This window comes from Medicago sativa, chromosome 1, assembly GCF_051527215.1.
Source record: "Medicago sativa cultivar Bolivia chromosome 1, Bolivia_mono, whole genome shotgun sequence".
Classification (NCBI taxonomy): domain Eukaryota; kingdom Viridiplantae; phylum Streptophyta; class Magnoliopsida; order Fabales; family Fabaceae; genus Medicago; species Medicago sativa.
The window spans coordinates 88,835,464-88,857,531 of record NC_140749.1 but is presented as its reverse complement, the minus strand read 5'-3'; the positions used below and the strand labels follow the sequence as shown (position 1 = coordinate 88,857,531).

Sequence of the window (22,068 nt, the reverse complement as noted above, 5' to 3'; positions counted from 1 at the left end):
GAGGTGTTACCTAAAGGAATGTTGGCTTACTTTGTGACTTTAATTCCGAAGGTGTCCTCGCCGTTGGAGTTGAAGGACTTTAGACCAATTTCCTTGTTAGGGAGTCTTTATAAGCTTCTAGCTAAGGTGTTAGCAAGGAGATTGGCGGGTGTTATGAATTCGATTATATCTCCTTCTCAATCGGCGTTTCTTAAAGGGAGGAGTTTGGTGGATGAGGTGTTGGTTGTGAACGAGTTGGTAGATTATGCTAAGAGAGCGAAAAAGGAATGTTTAATTTTTAAGGTGGACTTTGAAAAAGCATATGGTACGGTGGATTGGGGATTTTTGGAGTACATGTTAAATAGGGTGGGTATGTGTGGTAAGTGGGTTGCTTGGATGAAAGCTTGTGTTTGTGAATGGGAGCCCAATGGAAGAGATTAGTATTCAACGAGGGCTCAAGCAAGGTGATCCATTAGCTCCTTTTTTGTTCCTTTTGGTGGCGGAGGGGTTTAGTGGATTGATGAAGACGGCGAGGGAGGCAAATTTATTTGAGGGATTCAAAATTGGTGATAATGGATTGGAAATTTCTCATTTACAATATGCCGATGATACTCTTTGTATTGGGAAGGCAACGGTGGATAATCTTTGGACAATGAAGTCAATTCTTCGTGGCTTTGAAATGGCATCGGGGCTTAAGATTAATTTCTTACAGAGTTCCTTGATTGGGGTAAATGTCCCGGATGTTTTTATGGAGATGACATGTAATTTTTTGAATTGCACCAAAGGGTGTATCCCATTTAATTATTTGGGTTTGCCGATTGGAGCCAATGGGAGGAGTGTGTCTACTTGGGAACCTTTGGTGGATACTTTGAATAGAAAGTTGAACTCGTGGGCTCATAAGTATATTAGCTTTGGAGGTCTAATTATCCTTTTGAATTCGGTTCTTAATTCTATTCCTATTTTCTTCTTGTCTTTTCTTAAGTTGCCGGTAATTGTGTGGAGGAAGTTGGTTAGAATTCAAAGAGAATTTCTTTGGGGAGGGGTGGGAGGTGGGAAGAAGATTAGTTGGGTTAAGTGGGATACGGTTTGTAAAAGTAAAAGGAAGGGTGGTTTGGGGGTGAAGGATATTCGGATAATGAATGTGAGCCTACTAGCTAAATGACGTTGGAGGTTGTTAGATGTGGAGAGCACCTTGTGGAATGAGGTGATTGGGGAGAAGTATGGGCCTTGTGTTGGAAGGATGTTGGGAGGGGATATTTTCTCGTGGCTGAGGTATTCATCGTTGTGGTGGAAAGACTTGGTGAAGCTAGATGTCATTGGGGAACAACGGTGGTTGGATGAGGTGGTGATGCGCAAGGTGGGAAATGGTTTGAATACAAGCTTTTGGGAAGATAAGTGGCGGGGGGATAGGTGTTTTAAGCTTAAATATCCTAGACTCTATTCGATTTCAAATCAAAAAGAGGCGATGGTGGGGGAGGTGGGAGTAGTTGTGGAAGAGAGTAGAGAGTGGAGGTTTAGTTTGAGGAGACATCTTTTTGTGTGGGAAGAGGAATTACTTGTGAGTCTCATGGAGGATTTGGAAGGCATGAGGTGGTCAAATCAAGAGGATGTTTGGAGGTGGAGTTTAGAAGAGTCAGGAGTCTTTACGGTTAAATCGGTGTATGACTTCTTGTTGGGGTCGTTTGGTCCGGTTGCCTTGTGGAATGCGGCGGAGGAAAGGGTGTTTGATAACTTGTGGAAAAGTCCGGCTCCATCGAAAGTTGTGGCGTTTGCTTGGAAGGTGTTGCTCAACCGAGTGCCAACTAAATCTAATCTTTGCATTGAGAAATGTTCTTGGCCAAGACGCTTCTACTTTATGTATTTTATGTAATGACGGTGAGGAAACAACGAACCACCTTTTTTTACATTGTCATGTGGTAAGTAGGGTGTGGTGTAGGTTGATGCTTTGGTTGGATTGGCATTTTTTGATTCCTCCTAACTTATTTGTTCATTGGGAGTGTTGGAGTGGGAGGGGTGGTAATAAGAATCATTTGAGGGGCTTGTGGTTAATTTGGCAAGTAGTTATATGGGTTGTGTGGAAAGCAAGGAATGACAAGATTTTTAAGGGGGTTAATAAAGAGGTGGAAGAGATTGTGGAGGATATTAAGGTGTTATCTTGGCGGTGGGTGTTGGATAGAATGAAGATTCCGGTGTGTCTCTTTTACCAGTGGAGTTGGAATCCCATCTTTTGCCTTGACATGGTACACGTGTAGTTTGAGCAGCTAGAGCTGGTCGGTTTTGCTGGCAGTTTTTTGGTGGCTTTTTGGCATGTTTTTTTGGCAGGTGCAGAGGTGTGGATTTGCGGCTGTTTTAGGTTCCTTTTCGATGGGTAGCAGTTCTGGCTGGTGCTGATCAATGTTGTCTTGGCTGGAAATTGGTGTGGCCATGTGTTTTTCGTTTCTGTTAATTTGTTTTGCTAGCTGCTCCTGCAGCTTCTTTTTCTGGTGGCCTATGCGTGTTGGGGTTGGATGGCGGGGTGTGGGTTTGTAGCAGGTGCTATAGGCAGCCTCTTTGGTAGGTTGGTTGCTTTAGGTGTTGACGCTGGGGTATGCAAATGGTTTGTCACTTGTATATGCACGCGTCATCACTCTTTTGGTGTGTTCTGTTTTAAGGGGTGGTTTTTAAGAGGTTTTTGTTCGAGTCGGTGTTTATGTGGCAACCGATTTTCCCTTGTATGTTTTTTTCCACCCGAGCTTATTAGTGCTTCTTGCACGAGCTTGTTGGTTAATAATATTTGGCCGTTTTCAAAAAAAAAAAACTCAAGCTTTCTGGAGAATTATTCAATTATAGGGGTGAATTCAAATGATCGAAAGGGTAAAATTGACATTTTTTATGGTTTGTCGGGGTGAAAGACTTTGACATTTTTTATGGTTTGTCGGGGTGAAAGACTAATGGTAAGGGTACAAGGTATAATTTCCTTATCAGTTTTAACAATTATTTTATGAAATAAGCTTTTAACATTTTAAATAATCATCACGTCAAAACAAATATATTTGAAATTATCATATATTAGGGTCAAAGATAAAGAAATAATCATATATTAGAATTAAAAAATATAAGATGACTATAATAAACTCGATAAGAAAGTTAAAAAAAAAAAAAAAATTAAGTGTGTGGGATAGGATTGGGGAATTCTTTTAATGAATATTATATTATATTTTGTGTATTATAGCATATATAAAATTAAAAAAAATCATATTTAACTATCATCGGTTGGACCTCTAAACCCTGAACCCATGAGTATGCTGGTTCTATGTCCAATCCAGTTATGATTACCTTGATTTTTTTAGATAATATTATTTAAATCTTTTATTTTAAAATTAGTTAAATTCTTTAAAAATAGAAACAATTCCATTTTTTTTGACAAACGAAAATGAGATATATTACCACAAAGTAAAGATTCTACTTTTCAGCATAACATGTGCAAAGAAAAGCAGAACAAAGTACATCAAAATGTCCTGAATATATACAAAAAAAAACAGTCAACCAAAGAAACAATTCCATTATAATAAGTACATTATAAATAAAAGGAGGAACTCAACCTGATCTCAGAAAATGTTTAAATTTTTCCAATTGGATTAATGAGTGTAGGTTGATGGAGGTCACTACTACTGGTACTAAATTTACTTGGAGGGGACCTAAGTGGAACGGGCGTGACAGAGTTTTCAAAAAATTAGACCGTGTACTCTGTAATATTGAATGGAGAATAAAATATCATGAGGGATTTACAAAGGTTCTTCCAAGAGTTCAATCTGATCATCATCCTTTGTTGATTGTTTTGGATGGTCTTCCTAACAATGGTGGCAATCGTCCTTTTAGATTTGAAGCTGCCTGGTTATCCCACAATAATTTTCATAATTTCTTAATCGAAAAATGGGAAAGAGGTAATGATTTTCTCCACCTTCTGCATGATTTTACACCTCAGCTAAAGGTATGGAATCAAGAGGTCTTTGGGAATATTTTCAAACGTAAAAGGGAATTGCTTGCTCGTTTGAATGGTATTCAAAACAGCCCCAATTATGGTTATAGCAACTTTCTTGAATCTCTGGAGAAGGATCTACAAAATCAACTTGCTACCACTCTATATCAGGAAGAGTGTCTTTGGTTTCAGAAATCTCGTAGTCAATGGATTGAGGATGGGGATCGGAACACAAAGTACTACCATTCCAAAACCATTATTAGACGTAGGAGGAATAAAATTATGACATTACGTGATAATGATGGAGTTTGGATAGAGGACTGTGATAATCTAAAATCCTTGGTTCGTAATTTCTATGTGGATCTTTTCAAAGAGGATAAATTTGACCGCGAAAATGTCATCTCTAGGAACACTTATCCTTCTATCGCGGAAGATCACCACAATATTTTGAGCGCTAGTATTAAAATAAATGAATGTAAGAAAGCTCTTTTTGATATGGGTCCTCATAAGGCGCCAGGAGAGGATGGTTATCCTGCCATCTTTTTCCAACAATGTTGGGACACAATTGCGGAGTCTATGTTTCGTTTTATCAATCAGGTGTGGTCTAACCCTTCTCTTATTTCTTATATTAACAATACTCTGCTTGTTATGATACCTAAAATTGACAAACCTGAATTTGTTTCTCAATTTAGACCCATAGCTTTATGTAATGTTATCTATAAAGTTATTTCCAAAGTTGTTGTTAATAGAATTAAACCTTTACTTGATGGGATAATTTCTCCGTATCAATCGAGTTTTATTCCTGGAAGAAGTATCCATCATAATATCATTGTAGCACAAGAGATGGTCCACTCTATGTCTAGAATGAAAGGTAATAAGATGTTTATGTCAATTAAAATTGATTTGGAAAAAGCGTATGACCGTCTAAACTGGAATTTTGTGGAAAAATGTTTAGAAGAGTGCAATTTCCCTCATAAGATCATTCAATTAATTCATCATTGTATTTCTTCACCTTCATACAAAATTTTGTGGAACGGAGAGAAAACCGACACCATCATTCCAACTAGAGGGATTAGGCAAGGTGACCCCCTATCCCCTTACCTTTTTGTCATATGCATGGAAAAACTTTCTCATATCATTGCAGATCAGGTGGATGCAAAATATTGGAAACCTATGAGAGCAGGCAGGTATGGTCCTCAAATATCTCATCTTCTTTTTGCTGATGATCTTCTTCTTTTTGCAGAGGCTTCTGTTGAGCAAGCTCATTGTGTTTTGCATTGTTTGGATATGTTTTGCCAAGCATCAGGACAACGGATAAATAACCAGAAGACTCAAGTGTTTTTTTCAAAAAATGTTGACAATCAGCTTAGAGAGGATATCTTACATCATACAGGGTTTTCTCAAGTTAACAATCTAGGCAGGTATCTTGGAGCTAACATAGCTCCAGGACGCACTTCAAGAGAACACTTTAGTCATATTGTCAACAAGATCCAAAATAAACTTAGTGGTTGGAAACAACATTGTTTAAGCTTAGCTGGTAGAATTACCCTCAGTAACTCTGTCCTTAGTTCCATACCTTACTATCATATGCAGTATGCCAAGCTTCCTAAAACCCTTTGTGTGGAGATGGAAAAAATTCAACGGGGTTTTATTTGGGGAGACACTGAGCAGGGTCGTAAACCTCATTTAGTTGGATGGGATGTTATTTGTTTGTCTAAAATCAATGGAGGTCTAGGCCTCAAACGTCCCCACCTTATGAATGAAGCCTTTTTAATGAAGATGCTTTGGAATCTCAATACAAAGCCTGATGATCTTTGGTGCAAAGTGCTCCTTAGTAAGTATGGCAGGAATAATGAGTTAAGTTCGTCCATTAAATCCCAACCTTATGACTCTCCTTTATGGAAAGCTCTTGCTGGCACTTGGGGGGAGTTTCAAAGAAATATAGTGTGGAAAATTGGGAATGGTCTTCATACCAATTTCTGGCTGGATAAATGGGGATCCAACAACATTTCTCTCATCACAGTAGCAACTCAATCTTATATTGATACCACTCTTAATGTTAAGGATGTGACTAATGAATCTGGAAATTGGGATAACGAGTTCTTGTTTCAAAATCTTCCTGAAAACATTGCGACTAAAGTGATTGCGCTACCCGCGCCTATTGAGGCTGATGGTCCTGACACCATTGGGTGGAGAGGAACTAGTACGCATCAATTCACAGTTAAGAGTGCTTACAATTTGCTTGTTCAGGACCAATCTACTGTTGATGGTGATTGGAAAATGCTTTGGGGATGGAGGGGACCGCATCGTATTCAAACTTTCATGTGGTTAGTTGCTCATGGCCGTATTCTTACAAACTACCGTCGTAGTAGGTGGGGTACGGGTGTTTCGGCTACATGTCCATGTTGTGGAAATGCTGACGAAACTGTTCTTCATGTGCTTCGTGATTGCAGGCCGGCGTATCAGGTATGGATTAGACTTGTGCCTTCTGATTGGATAACTAATTTCTTTTCCTTTGTTGATTGCAGGGATTGGGTTTTCAAAAACCTTAGCAAAAGATCGATTGGAGTTTCTGAGTTTAGGTGGCAGACAACTTTCATGACTACATGCTGGCATCTGTGGACTTGGAGAAACAAAGCTATTTTTGAAGAAGGATTTCAAAGACCAGATAACCCAACTTATGTCATCCAAAATTTCATTAAGGCCATTGAAGAAGTTGCTCAAGATCGTGTGCAGAAAAATCCTCATCATAAGGAAATTGTGTATATTGGCTGGAAAAGACCATTGGATGGTTGGGTGAAACTTAATTGTGATGGAGCATGCAAAGGTAATGGTGAGCTTGCAGGTTGTGGCGGGCTCCTCCGACAATCTGATGGCACGTGGATCAAGGGTTTTAGCCGCAAAATTGGAGCTTGTGATGCTTTGCATGCTGAGATGTGGGGTCTTTATCTGGGGCTGGATATGGCTTGGAGAGAGGGTATATCTCACTTGATTGTTGAGAGTGACTCAAAGGTGCTTATTGATATGGTTACTAACAATTGTAAGATCAATGGAACAATTCCTTCTTTGGTTCAGCGTATTCAAAAGATCCTTCAGAGAGAATGGCATACTCAAGTTATTCACACTTGGCGTGAAGGCAACAGATGTGCTGATTGGCTAGCCAATTTTAGCTTATCTTTGAATTCTTGGAATCTGGTAGCTTTGGAGTCTCCTCCTAATGAGCTTCAAAACCTCATGTTTGATGATATTTCTGGAGCGTGCATGCCTAGAAATATGCGATTAGCTCCTTAGTTTTTTGTTTTCTTCTTTTGGGCCTTTGGCCCTCTTTTGTACCAAAAAAAAAAAAAAAAAGAAAAAAAAAGTACATTATAAATTAAATTTTAGTTTGATTATCGTAAATTTCAAAAACAAATTATAAACATTTGCAATAAATTGGGAGGGGGACAAATTATAAACATTTGCAATAAATTGGGAGGGGGATTGTTGTGGGTTCACGTCTAACGCTCTTTATATATACATATGTGTATGTGTGAGTTTTTTGCCAAATTTACAGATTGCAGTAAAATAAACCTACAATTTTTATCTTTATCTTTATACTTTTTTTTTTAATAAATCTTTATCTTTATACTTATCTTCATATAATACAAAAACTTGCATCTAAAGTTTTTTTTTTGGTCATGTAACCTAGTGGCTAGAATTCACCTTATAAGGTGAATAAATGGGGTGTCCTGGATTCGAACGCCGACCCCTACATATAATAATGCATTGTCCTACCAAGTGAGTTAATTCTCACGGACCTTGCATCTAAAGTTATGGTATAAGTGGCATCACAATTTCACTTTAGTATTTATTACTTCTCCAACACTTTTCATTTGTAATATGCATTAAAGCCTAATTCAACTCGTAAAAAATGTTTACACATATAATCCATTTGGCTAGACAATATCCATGTAATCTAGCATTAATCATAGGGAATAAAAAGAAAAAAATATCCATTGAAATAATACATATAATACTCTTTTTCTATTGACATATAATACTAATTAACTACCTCCATTGCCTTAAATTATATATTTGCCTTAAACAACAAACAAATCAAAAGGAAAAGGCTCAACATAACGTGACACTCACCCTCCAAATTCCGTAAACACCTAAACCACCCAAAAAGCACAAACAAGAGCTAGTGACGACGAACAACAAGCATCCACCTCCTCACTTAAAACACCAACCACCACCACACATCATCACCCCCACCACACATCACCACCCCCACCACAATTGAATAACCTCCACCACCACTGCATCACCATCGCGCATCACCACCACGGTCACTGCATCACTACGCCGCCAAAACATCCTCACTAAGAAACAAGCAACAACACAAACATAAATCTAGAGGAAGACGAAATCCAACAACAAAACACGGGCAGCGACGCCGATTTGAAGCGGAACCACAACCCAGATCATAAAAAGGTAGTCGCCTGTGACGAGGAGAATGTGTTCGTCGCCGTAGTAAAAGAGACCCAATGGTGGAGCAAAAACGGCGGATCTGAACATCACTTCCCGGATCCCGAAACCCTTGACCTCCTCACACCACATCACCACCACCACACAACCTAAAATGCCACCCAAAAGCTCACCCCAAAGCACCACCACCCATATTAAAAACAACAACTCTTCCAAGTGGACAAAGGCCACCGGAAACACCAACACAACACCCACAAACACTATTTCTTCTCCTGCCATAGCCTATATTGTTCTAACATTCCAGCAAAACACCACCGTAGTCCCCTCCTTCACCACGGACGCAAGTGCCAGGACAGTCCAGACAAACGCGAGAGAACTCGATCTAAAACAAGATCCAGCACAACAAACCATCCAGAACCACCCAAAACCACCCAACCAGATCGAATCTGATGCCAAACGCAACCCACTAAGTCCCTGCAAACGGCGGCGAACCAGAAAAGGAACGGCGGTGGTCGGAGGACGAGGGTTGAAACAAAGTGGATCTACAACCAATGGAGGGAAAGAACACAAACAAGGTCCGCCGGAATGGAACGGTGGTGCGGAGGAAGGAGAACCTCGTCGCACCACCAACCTCGCCATCTACATCTTGGATGAAAGGGTTTGGATTTGGTAGGATAGAGGTGGCGCGTGCGTGTGATGCTAGAGAGAAGACAGAGAGAAAGGGTTGTTTATTTTAGAGAGAGAAAAACAACAAAAACAACAACGACATGATTCTAATTCTAGAAATACTTCCAAAAGATTTTTTGACAAGAGAAATACTTTCAAATCTGTTATTTTATTCTTGGTTTATTTGTATTTAATGTATTTAATGCATTCTTTTATACATAGCAATGAAATGTTAAAATATAGGCACACATAGGACAGTGGCCGCAACAAGTTTTTCCTATCTCTTCTTGCTTTATAATTTTCATTATTGGTTTTCCCTACCAATTTTATCATTCCATTCTTATCATTGGCAAGTGAATGAGTGATCATCTTGGTTTTGAATAGACGGAGAAAAGGTGAAGAAATGGGAAAGGAGTGGGGGTATCAAATGCGTATTTTTTCATCGGCTAGTTTAATTTTGTGATAGGGAATTGGGGACATTATGATGGCGCTCAAGAAGTTAGGGGGTCTAAGTTTTCACCGGGAAGTGGTGGTGGTCGTGCTTTGTCAACGTAGAGACGATAAATCTTTCTAATTCTTTCTTCTCTCTTTCAGGAAAGGTATAAACTGCTATTCTCACAATATGTAAATCTTTTTGTTTAGGTTACGTTTTTTACATGTGTATATTTGTTTTATTATGTCGGTGGTAGCAGACACACCATTCTTGATGAGGTCATGGGTATTGGGATCATATGGGGCAGTGAAGATTTTATTGTGTCAGCCTTCATAATGTAGCCAATGTAATTTTCATTTGGTGAATTGCAATGCTAATTCATGTAAATAAAAGACATGAATATTAAAGTTCTCAAAAGCTTTTACTATTTGCTAAACTAATTTCACATAAAAAAATATCAAAAAAATTGACCTTTTTCTTTAAATTTTTTGGTGCTTTTGTTTAGATTGCACTAAAGTTGGTTCCAAATAACAAGCATAAGGTGGATTAGAAAAATGTAAAAATTGAGAGAGAGAGAGAGAGAGAGAGAGAGAGAGAGAGAGAGATATAGAGAGAGAGAGTGTGTGTGTGTGTGAAAATGGATAAGATAAAGGGGTCAAAGAAAGCGGGTAGGTCGTCGGTAGCCTATGATTGTGTAAAAATGGATAAGATAAAGGGGACAAAGAAAGTAATCTTGAACAGAGAGAATGAAAAAAGAGAGTTCCCGTAATTGGAACTCGAGAGGGAGAGGGGTGTTTTCCCCGCACGATTATGGAACACATTGTTGGTGCGGCAAAATGTGACTCATCCATGTTTTGATCAGTTTTACTTTTTTAATTGAGAATTTTTCTTTTAATAGTTCCTTTATTCTTTATGGGTGTTGATTCTGTTATGATGTTTGCTTTCTTCATGCATGGGTTGTTTAATCTAAATGTTTCTTCAATTTGCATTGTTCTCAATTCATCGAAAAATATAACATCCAATTAATGGTTTCTTTATTTAAACCTCATATTGTTTTTTTCAAACTTCGCTTTCTCTTTTATTGTTTTAGTAGCAGTGAGTGTATGACACAAATAGTCATTTTCTCTATGCTTTTTGTGAAGAACCTTAAGAAGATGAAGGAGTTGAATGGCAATGCTAAAGAATGCGAATAACATTTTGCCTACCAAATATCTTATGACACAAAAAGTTGTACAAAACATTAAAAGTTTGTTATGTCTTGAGGACAAGTAACGATGTAAAGAAAAGGTTATCAACAAAGAAGAAGGGAGAAGCCCGTGTCGCATGAAGAAGGGAGAGAAGCTCCAGTCGCGTTATATATAAGGCTACATTATCACTAGATCAAAGTGTATTACGAAACATATAAATTAAAACCTTTTTGACTTTCTCCTTTTCCTGTAGAGCAGTGCATTATTTTGTTTTCCCTAAAGTACAATTATTACATGCATCTCAATTTGTTTGGCGACCTAACCTTTTATTTACTACATGTTTACAAACATTGAAGTAATATCTCTTCTATCTTGTGTGCTTCCAAGTCCAGATCAAATTTCTTGAGATGTTACCTGCCAAGTCATAAATGACTTGCATACACTCACATTGTGAGTATGGTCATTTTGTTTACAATTTGCTTTAGTATGTTGAACGGTTTGGACCCATGATACACAAACCTCCATTGCATGGCCACTTAACGCTTCTAATATATGTAAACGCCAACACAATGAAAAAAATCGAATAAACCGGTACGATAGTAATAAAAATTATATTTGTGTTTACGTACTTTTTATTAATTTATACAAAGAATCATTGTAAAATATATAGATACTTTAGCGCAGTAGAAAAAGCGGACAGACGGGCCCGTCTGGACGCTAGTATTGTTAAAGTTTTCTATTTTATCAACCTATTATATTCTTTATTCTTCCATTGTTTGTTTCTATTTTATGCTTATCTTTTCTTATATGTTCCAAACAAAACAAAATGTTTACGAGTTACACATTTTAATGCAGTGGAAAAAGCGGAAAGACGGGTTTATGAGTTAGCGCAATATAAACAAAAATGGTCTTACAAAAAAATTTATTGATGAGATTAACGGAAAAACATAATGTTTATGAGTTACACAGTTTAGTTACACCCACTTTCATGTTCATTGAGATTTTTCAAATAAAATAAAATACATGAATGTGAAAATAATATCTAATACCAGAAATTGCTGAAAGAAAATCAAGAAAATTGGTGACAAATTGCTTAAATTAAAAGAGCAAATTAGCAAGTAGTTATGTGCTTAAATTAAAAGAGCAAATTAGCAAGTAGTTATCTAAGTATTTCTCACAAATTGAAACATGTGATACCGGTACTTAGAAAACTTTTTAGTCCAATGAGATAAATGTTTTTGAGTAGGGCTGGAAATGAGTCGAGCTGAGTCGAACCCATCTGAGCTCGACTCGACTCGATAAGAATTGACTCGGCTCGAAACTCGACTCGAGTTCGATACGAACCATTTTTTTGACTCGAGTTCGGCTCGTTTAAAGTTCACGAACAACTCGGTTCGGCTCGTTAGGTTCAACTCGTTTGCTCGAGTAACATAATTCAAAAGTTTTTTTTTTGTCAAAATAAAGTATATCTTGACCTTTAAATTTATATTTTAAATAAGGGAAATGTTAACGAGTGCCCCCGGGGCACTCTTTAAGGACCATAAGTAGGAAGTATTTATGAAAATATATGTAATTATTGCATTGGAAATCGAAATATTTGACATTTTTAAAAGATAATTGCTTACTTTAGTATGCTTAAAGAGTGTCCCGGGGACACTAGTTAACAAAGACCCTTTAAATAAACAAAATAATAATATTAAACTGTTTGGCCTCTCCACCCAGGAAAAGAGCATGCGCACCTTATGCTGTTGTGCTGACCATAGTAATGTGCTTCTATTTATAACTACCCGTCCTCACTAGTGTGTGTAAACTTACCGATGTGGGACAAAATATAGTATATATGTGTCGTTAAAAGCCTAATCTTGCACTAGTTTATCATTAGTTTTTTTTCTCTCTCTCTTTTCTTATTTATTTTAAGGATCTCTTTTCTTACAATTAGTATACATATGATTTTAGTATAAGAGGAAGCTTGTAATAAATTAAATATATATGTGTATATATTATCGAGTCAGCTCATGAACCAATCGAGTCGAACTATATACAGATCAAGTTCGACTCATTTATTTAACGAACTTAATTTTCAGCTCAAGTTCAGCTCATTTGGTTCATGAACCAAGTTCAACGAGTTAATTGTCGAATTGAGTTCCGAACGATTATCGATTTGGTTCGGTTCATTGCCAGCCCTATTCTTGAGAGAGGGGTATTGAGTCTTTCTAAAGTGTATTGGTGGATGTAATTCTTTTCTTACCTTTTTTTCTTAAATCAAAGTTTTTTTTTTCTTTCCATTTTGTTTAGATGGTATTATGTTTGTTGCATCTAGCATTCTTTTATATGAGTTTAGATGGTATTATTCTTTCAACTTCGGTAGACATCGATAAAAAAGATGAAGATCATAAAGACTATATGTGTTGATTTTTTGTTCTCTTATATTAATCAACATGAGGAAAGATTCTTCTACGAGAGATAGATAGATAGAGAGAGAGAGAGAGACGGAGAGAGACCAATTTACAGTTAATTTTAATCTCCTTTTTCTTCTGTAGACTCATAATTGATTCTCTCCATTCTTATGTTAATTATATCTAAGATTTTGATGTCAAAAGAATGTGATTTGAAAAGTAAATTTTTTACAATGGCATTGAGATAATGCATTCATTATGCCATTTTTAACTGATGAAGTGCATATTATCAAAACAAAAATCAAATGAAGTGAATCATTTATGTAACTTTTAACTAATTAAGTGCATCGATTATTTGAGTTACAAGATCATCATAACCTTCTTTTTTGATTGTCTTGCTTGGATAAATTAACCAATCTTGATTTATGTATTGATGAATTGTAGGTTTCTTGAGTCAAAGAGGAAAGTAAGAGTATTAATCAAGCTTTGTAAAGGAGGCGCATTATAGTTGAAATTACCAAGAGAATGTATAAAGAACATGAAAACGAAGCACATGGTGGTATGAAAATGCCAAGTTGTGATGGGATGAATCTCTATTATATATATTTGCACTATTTTTTTTAAAAAGTACACTTGGCATCCTATTAGTGAAAAAGTTCATTTAATGATTTTTCTCATGTACACACAAAGGTATGATGGAGTTTATAATAGGAAAAAAAACAAACAAAATTGAAATCCAAGTATGGTAACCGAAAATGTTGTGCAAAGAGTCAGAATTTGAAATTGTTGTTTAATGCACCAATGTTTTCTTTTATGTACACAATAAATATGAAAAAGTTTATAATAGAAACAAAAATCATAATTTGATGAATTATCCTAAAATGTTATCTCTATTTTATAAGAGTATTTAATTTACCAACGATGATTAAGGCTTATTTTTTTTACAATACATGACATTGATGATGCTTATTATTTTTCAATATACGCAATATCAATAATGTCCGGGATGGATCATTCAAAGCATATAACAATCAGCCGATTTGTTAAAAAAAAAACGATTAGCTTTATCGACCGGTCAAGCATTTCAATTGCAACATTTAACCATAAGTTTTGGTACTTATTTTTAAACCAAATACTAATAATCTATATTATAAACATTTGCTTTTTTTTTTTTTTTGAAAAGTACACTTGGAACTCCTTCTTGCTTCATCTCATTAATTGCTTGATCAAAGAATTCAAATTACCATATATTTACTCACATGCTATTTATGTCATTTGCATCACTCACACAAATTTAATTTATTTCAATTAATTTATTAAAAAGCAAAATGGAAATTATAAACATTTTAATTTTAATAGCCTATCATCAATATGTTTTGTATTATCAACCAATAAAAATTGACCATGATTCATGATTTAAATTATCAACCAATCATGATTCATGATTAAAATTGCCAACCAATCAAATTTGAGCATACATGTCATCCTTTTAACTTTTACTTAGGTTTTTCCCCCCTCTATATAGTCAATATGTCTGTCATCATTTTCATCTTCATCGTAGCACACATCCTTTCTCTTTATCTTCATTGTGACACACACCTTCTCTCTCTCTCTCTCTCTCTCTCTCTCTCTCTCTCTCTCTCTCTCTCTCTCTCTCTCTCTCTCTCTCTCTCATATGTTTATAATTTTATTTGTTTTCATTTCCTTTATTTTTTTTCTTTTTATCACAACAATTCTTTTTAAATATGAAGAGACAGCTCTCTAAATTTTAGTAACGCCTTCCATAGTTTATGCAGCATGAAAGGAATGATATGGTACATAATATGTTTATACACATTTTTAGTTTTTTTTGTTACACATTAAAATTAAATAAAAATATATTTGGTCAAAAAATAGTGTGCGTAAGTAGATGTCAAATATATGGTTATCAATAAAATAAAATTGTCAAAAAAAAAAAAGTTATCAATAAAATAAAATCATTTGGTTTGAATTATTACGATTTTGTTTCTAAGATCAAATCCACCAATTGATGAATATTAATGTACAATTTTTTTTCCGTTACAATATGCACGAATCAAGCACTTGATTATTTTGGTTACTTTATGTCTTTGGCTATAAATATCCGTTTTGACTCTCACACTTTTCACACAACTCTCTATTCACAATTCATATTATTGAAAGTCTTCTATGAACCTCTATTTTCTCTCTTTGTTACAATGTCAATTTTTTACACATTTCTCTTATTAATGTACATGACCCATGTATTGTAACAACTTATTTGATTTCTTTGATATAGGTAAGAGAATCACGAGTTTTGGTAATTCATATTATTGAAAGTCTTTTTTGAGTATATTTTTCTTTTTTTAACAAATACAATGTAGTTTTTCTTCTTCGGTATAAAGTTGTGTTGTTGAATATTTTATAACTTTTTTGTGTGTTTTGACTTTTTAACTTGCAGAAATTATTCATGAATAGACGATATTCATGAAGATTGAATTATGGAAAGGAAAAAAAAAAGTATAGTTGAGATCCAAAGGGAACAAAAGACAAACGTGATTCTTTATTCTTTTAATTGGAACTTTTTATTTGGCATGAAAGAGATAATTATGATAGTAGCTATACTACCATTTCAGTTGGAAGATAGATGTCAATTATAATTATAATAGGTGATGACGTTATAAATTGAATCAATATTTTATATTTTTAGCAAATTGTCTTAAGGATGTATCTAGCAAGGGCAGGAACAAGACGATAGAAGACAATACTACTATTGTAATTGATCACACATTAATATGACAATTGATTTTGCACTTAAGTTCATCATCAAAATAAAACCTATTTACTACGTTAACTACCTTGCCTTAACTATATTAAAGTAAATAATTGTAATTACTGTTTATTAGGGTATTAAATTATTTTGATATTGATTGATTTACATTTATTAATGTATATCTTTTCATTAATGTGCACTATTTTTTTTAGAGAAGGAAATTTGTATTAATGATGTAATTGTATTATTATCTTTTTTTTAAGCAAAGAAAAATATATTAAATAAAAGCAAGTATATAAAAGCTGAGAGTATATCTGCAACTAAATTAAATTGATTTTTTTCTAAAAAATTCTTGAAAAAAAAAATCAAAGTACATCATGTCTTTTAGTAGGATTTGGATTCTCTACATTGAAAATTCTCTCAAATCTTCTTCAGTGTAATCTCAACAATTAAACATGAGAGAGAAGTTGAGAATTAAATTATAAAAAATGGTTTTTGTATTTTAATCGTGTAGATTGGAAAATGGATAAAAATTGAGAAAATTTTCAATGGAGATAATTCAATTCCCTTTTAGTAGCATAGTGCACATAAAAGTCTTTTATAATACAAAAAAATAATAATACATTTATGGTTAATTTTATAAAGAAAAATATAAATGGAATAACACCTTAATTATCATTGCGCAGTAATGATTTTTGAGGTTTAACATTTAATGTCGTTATTTAAATAAAATCAAAAACCACAATGAATTTCTTTCTACCAAAACCATAAAAGACATAAGTTATATTGGTCACCTCACTTATATGTTGCCCAAAATATACTTTTGAATTTAATGTTGAACTTTAACTCATACTTGACACGTGAACATCCTTCCCTTCAGTGTGAGACTCTTTATGCCTGTGCTATAAAGATATAAACAAATAAGATCAGACATAGACACAACATGCTAAAAAAGGTGGGTTAGTTGTGTTTTCATGCAAGAAGATTTTCATTCCTTTCTTTCATGAGAAGAGGGAAATAAACTTAGAAAATATAACAAAATGACAAATGAATTTACACCTAAGAAAAATGATAAAGGAAAAAAAAAGTGTGTGATATGTTCTTAAGAGTATAGGAAATAGCGTGAGTTGCTGGTAATTTTATGAGTTTGTCGAATAAGCTGGAGATTTATGAGTAATTATTTTAACAAAAAAGTCAGACTCATTTAGAAAATGCGACATCATTTTGAAATATCTAATGAGCATGTATTTCGTCAAATCAACATCATATATATGCCTCTTTCCATTTTCACATTCACCAAAGACAAGATGTGAAAGAATTTGAACTAATGGAGGTTAAATAGAAAAAAATAGCATAAAAATGAATGACACTGAAAGACTTGATTTTAAGATCAATGAATTAAACAAATGATATACAGTCTCACTAAGAAGTCATAATGTTGGGGCTTCAGGGGGAGCCTCGATCATCATATTAGGCTAAGAGCAATCACACAAGTGAGATTAATACCACATTTCACCTAAAATGTCTTATAAACATGTATTTATGAATTCAGCACAACACAACTACATTTTGCCATTGTCAGATCCCACTACATATAGGTAATTATTTTATCAAAAAATTAGATCTAATTAAAAAAACCTCACATTATTTTTAATGTCTAATAAGCATATATTGTCGACTCAGCATAACACGTCTGCAATTTTCCACTCTCATTTGCCACCAAAGACAAAAATTGAATGAATTTGAAATAATAGAGGTTGAATAAAAAAATTCACATGAAAGAGGAAGACATCAAAAAACTTAATTTAAAAAAAAATAAACAAATGACATCCAAAAATAAAAAATAAAATACTGTTCATCGTAATGTTGAGACTTTCGAGGGATGCTACATTGAATTTGATCATTACATTAGACTAAGAAAACCCACTTAAGTGAGTTTGACACTATATCTTCATCCTAAACCTTAAGACATTAGGTATATAGATCACATCACTTATGTGTCGCTCAACATACACTCTTACCTCCCATATGAAACTTTAACTCAGACTTGACACATTAACTTCTATCCCTCAAGTATGAGACTATCCACTGCAGGGATCTACCACTAGGAACCTCTTCTGCTTCCTCACAGTCCAATCGGGATATGATGCCATCGTTGAACCTTATGGGGTAGTCAACACTGGTGTGCATTTATCCATTGAACAAAGATCAACCACACAAATGAAAATGATACTAGACTATGCTTGGTGCAGGTGTTCATACTAATGAATAAACATTTAACTTACAAAAAATTTAGGCTCGATTAAAAAAAAACAACATTTAAAAGTGTCTAATAAACACATATTTTGTTAACTCAACAAATCACATAAGAGTTTATCCATTATTAAATCCATCAAAAACCAAAAGTGAAGAGATTTAAATTACTAGAGATTAATTAAAAAAATATGGCATGAAAGTGAACAACATCTTAAACCTTAACTTTAATATAAAACTTAAACATCTACTCTTATATTGGTCATCTTTTTTTTTTTTTTTTTAGCATAAAGAGGTAGCAGGATGACTGCTAACCTCTAAACTTCATTAAGAAAAGAGAAAAAAATACAAAGAGACTTGATGCATCAACTATGAAACTTTTTTGGTCATCTCACTTATATGTTTGTCAACATCTACTCTTGAATCAACTATGGAACTTTAAGTCAAAATTGACACATTAACATATTTCCCTTATGTGTGAGACTTGATGCATTTTTGATTTGGTGACATAGGCACAACATGGTAAAAAAGATGGATTGATGGTGGTTTATGTTCCCATATTTAATGAAAAGAGAGAAAGGAAATTAGAGAAGGAAAGAATATGAAAAAGCAATTTGAACATGAGAGAAATGATAAGGAAAAAAAAGTTTGTATTTTGTCTGTGGAGGTATTAGGAATAGAGTGAGTTATTGGTAATTTTATGGGTTAGTTGAAGAAATTGGAGATTTATGAGTAGTATTTTACCAAAAAAAATAGATTCAATTAAAAAAGTCCCACATCATTTTAAAATGTCTCTTTGTCAACTCAACATAAAACATTTGTGTTTTTCATTGTCAGATTCCACCAAAGACTAAAAGTGAAGGTGCAATAACAACCAACAACAACCAAGTCTTATCCCCACCAAGTGGAATTGGCTATAGAGATTCAATATTTTAATTTTTTTTTTTTATGTTTGTTGTAGATGCTAACACAACCCTTTTTTTTTTTATTTGGGATTGGGACCAAGGCTACCATAAACAAGATTAAAGTTCAAAAGTGGATGTATTTGAAAGAACATAGGTTGAATAAAAGCAATTGCATGAAAGTGAGCGTCATTCAAAATCTTTTCTTTAATATAAAAAATTATGCAAAGAACATCCGAAAACTAAGATAACAATTTATCATAATGTATGGAGCTCCGAGGGGACCTGTAATGACTTAGATCATCACATTTGGCTAAGAGAAACCCCATAAGTGATATTGACACCACATTTTCATCCAAAACCTTAAGAAATTAGGTATATTTGTCATTTAACTTATTTGTTGCTCAATATATACTCTTGCATCCAATGTAGAAATTTTACTTGCAAATGACACATTACCATCCCTCCCTTAAGTGTGAGATTCTTTGTGTCTATGATATGGTGAGATAGCAAAATAAGATAAGAGGACCAGCATGGTAAAAAAATGTGAGTTGGTGGCTATTTCATAGACGGATGTCTTTGTTCCTTTCTTTAATGTGGAGATAGAAAGTAAATTAGAAAAAGAAAGAAGAAAAAGGAATTTGAACAAGAGAGGAATGATAAGAAGTAAAACTAAGGAGAGTGTGTTTTATCTATGACAATATAATTAATAGAATCAATTGTTGGTAATTTTATGAATTTATTTAAGGAATTGGAAATTACTGGGTAATTATGCTACCAAAATAATAGATTCATTAAAAATGTCGCATCAATTTAAAATGTCTATTAAATATGTATTTTGTCAACGTAGAATAACATGTCTACATTTTTCCATTGTCAAATCATACCAAAGACCAAAAGTGAAGGAATTTAAAATAATAGAGGTTGAATAAAAAATTGCTTGAAAGCGAATGACATCCTAAAACTAAAATTTAAATAAAAATTAAACAAATGACACCCAAAAACTAACAAAACAAATCATTATAATGTTGCGATTTCGATTGGAACCTACATTGGGTTGTATCATCATATTAGTCAAAGAGCAACAACACAAGTGAGATCGACATCACTTCTTCACCCAAAGTCCTAAAGCATTAGGTATATGTATAATCTCCCTCATATGTTTTTCAACATCTACTCTTGCATCCAATGTCAAATTTTAACTCATAATTGACAGATTAACATATCTCCATTAAGAGACTCTCCGTGTCTGTGACAGACCACCAAGAAGCACTCCATCCGCCGTCTACAATGTTGAACCGGGATATGATACCACCTCTGGGCTTTATAGGGGAGTCAACATTGATGTGATTCGACACATTACAGAAAGGGAAACCACACAAGTGAGAACGATACCACATCTTCATCGAAAAATTGAAGACTAAAATATGAGTTTCATTAATTTATTTGTTGTTCAACCTCCACTTTTTTATTCAATATTGAACTTTAACCGACACTTGATACATCAGAGCATTTTCTCCCTCAAATATGACGAAATTATATCCCGTGCTTGACACGGGTGTCCATTTGGGGTGTTTGACACTTGATAATGCATCATTATTGTTTTGAACCGTTTGACAGAACGATGCGCGATATAATGTCTTATGATGGTGTCGATAATACAGACAAACCATTTGGGGGACTTTATGTGGTTTTGGGCGTTGATTTCAGTCAAATTTTTCCAGTGATAAGAAAAGGATGCAGAAAATACATACTTGCTTCATCCATCAACTCATCAAAGTTGTGGAGTCACTGTAAGGTTCTCACACTTACAACAAATATGTGTTTACGTGCTTCAACCGTTCGTGTCGAGCAAGATGAGATAAGAAAGTTTGTCGATTGGATGCTTTCAATTGGAGATGGAATAGGATCCACCAACGAGAGTGGATAAATTAAGGTACCCATTCCTGATGAGTTGCTGATAAAAGATTCCTCGGATTTGTTGCGTTCTCTGGTTGATTTTGTATATCCGGATTTTTTCGCAAAACATGAAGATCTCGGATTTTTTTCCAAACGCGAGGGATACTTGCTCCCACGCTGGATGCAGTTGATCACGTAAACAAATTCCTTCTATCATTGGTTCCAGGAGACAAAAAGGAATATACCAGTTCTGATTAGGTTTGCAAATCATACGAGAATAGTGAGGTACAAAGCGAATGGTTTACCACCAAATTCTTAAACAATATCAAGTTTTCTGGTATTCCAAACCACAAGTTGAGATTTAAAGTTGAATGTCGAGTTATGTTGCTGAAGAACATTGACCAAGAAACTGAATTGTGCAATGTGACTAGGTTAATTGTAGACAATCTTGGGAAGAACTTTGTCGGTGTAACTGTTATTACCAAAAAAATGCTGGTGAAAAAGTAATTATTCCAATACTGAACTTAGTTCCGGGTGATCCAGAACTGCCTTTCAAATTTACTACGAGACAGTTCCCGCTGGCTGTGTGTTTTGCAATGACAATAAATAAAAGTCAGGGTTAGTCGGTGTCTCATGTTGAAATCTATCTTTCCAAACCGGTTTTTACTCATGGACATTTGTATGTCGCTGTGTCGAGGGTCACTTCCAAAAAGGGATTGAAAATGCTTATACTGGATGAAGAAAATTGCGTGTGTATTGAGACCACTAATGTTGTGTACCGTGATGATTTTTGGATTGTTTAACTGGTCGTTCCTGATGACGCAGGTGGGTATGAGTTTTTTTTCTCTCTTTTAAACTTCGTTGTAATATATATTTTTTATTTGGATATGAATTGGTTGTTTCTACTTGCAACCATTCTAATAGTTGCGTAAAGAAAGAGTAATGGATTGGTCATGTAGATAAACTACAATTCTGGAACTAACAATTAAGATCACACTTCTTATTTCATTGTATAAAATCCAATGACATTTATTGTTGTGCAAAGAACAGGCCGAGTGATCAATTTTTATACAATTTGCTGTATATCCGTCTTTTTTTTTTCTTTGTTCTTTGGAGCGCCTATGTCTATGTGCATGCACAGGACAATTTTGTAGTTCT

The 22,068-nt window shown here is 34.6% G+C and overlaps 1 protein-coding gene across 1 annotated transcript; it reads left to right on the top strand.

Moving 5' to 3' along the window:
- Positions 1 to 499: 499 nt before the first annotated feature.
- Positions 500 to 7,228, top strand: LOC146958833 (uncharacterized). The gene is made up of 4 exons (XM_085752687.1): positions 500 to 1,073; positions 1,158 to 1,759; positions 2,302 to 2,363; positions 3,610 to 7,228. Exons 1-4 carry the CDS (start codon positions 500 to 502, stop codon positions 7,226 to 7,228), a joined length of 4,857 nt encoding a protein of 1,618 aa, XP_085608813.1.
- The last annotated feature ends 14,840 nt before the right edge of the window (positions 7,229 to 22,068 follow it).

Excerpts from the sequence above, each read along its gene's own strand:
- LOC146958833 (XM_085752687.1), top strand. The coding sequence starts at position 500 with ATGAAGACGGCGAGGGAGGCAAATTTATTTGAGGGATTCAAAATTGGT. Across the intron at positions 1,074-1,157 it reads GTGGGATACGGTTTGTAAAA|ATGTGGAGAGCACCTTGTGG; the intron begins GTAAAAGGAAGG and ends GGAGGTTGTTAG. Across the intron at positions 2,364-3,609 it reads ATGGGTAGCAGTTCTGGCTG|GTTGATGGAGGTCACTACTA; the intron begins GTGCTGATCAAT and ends TAATGAGTGTAG.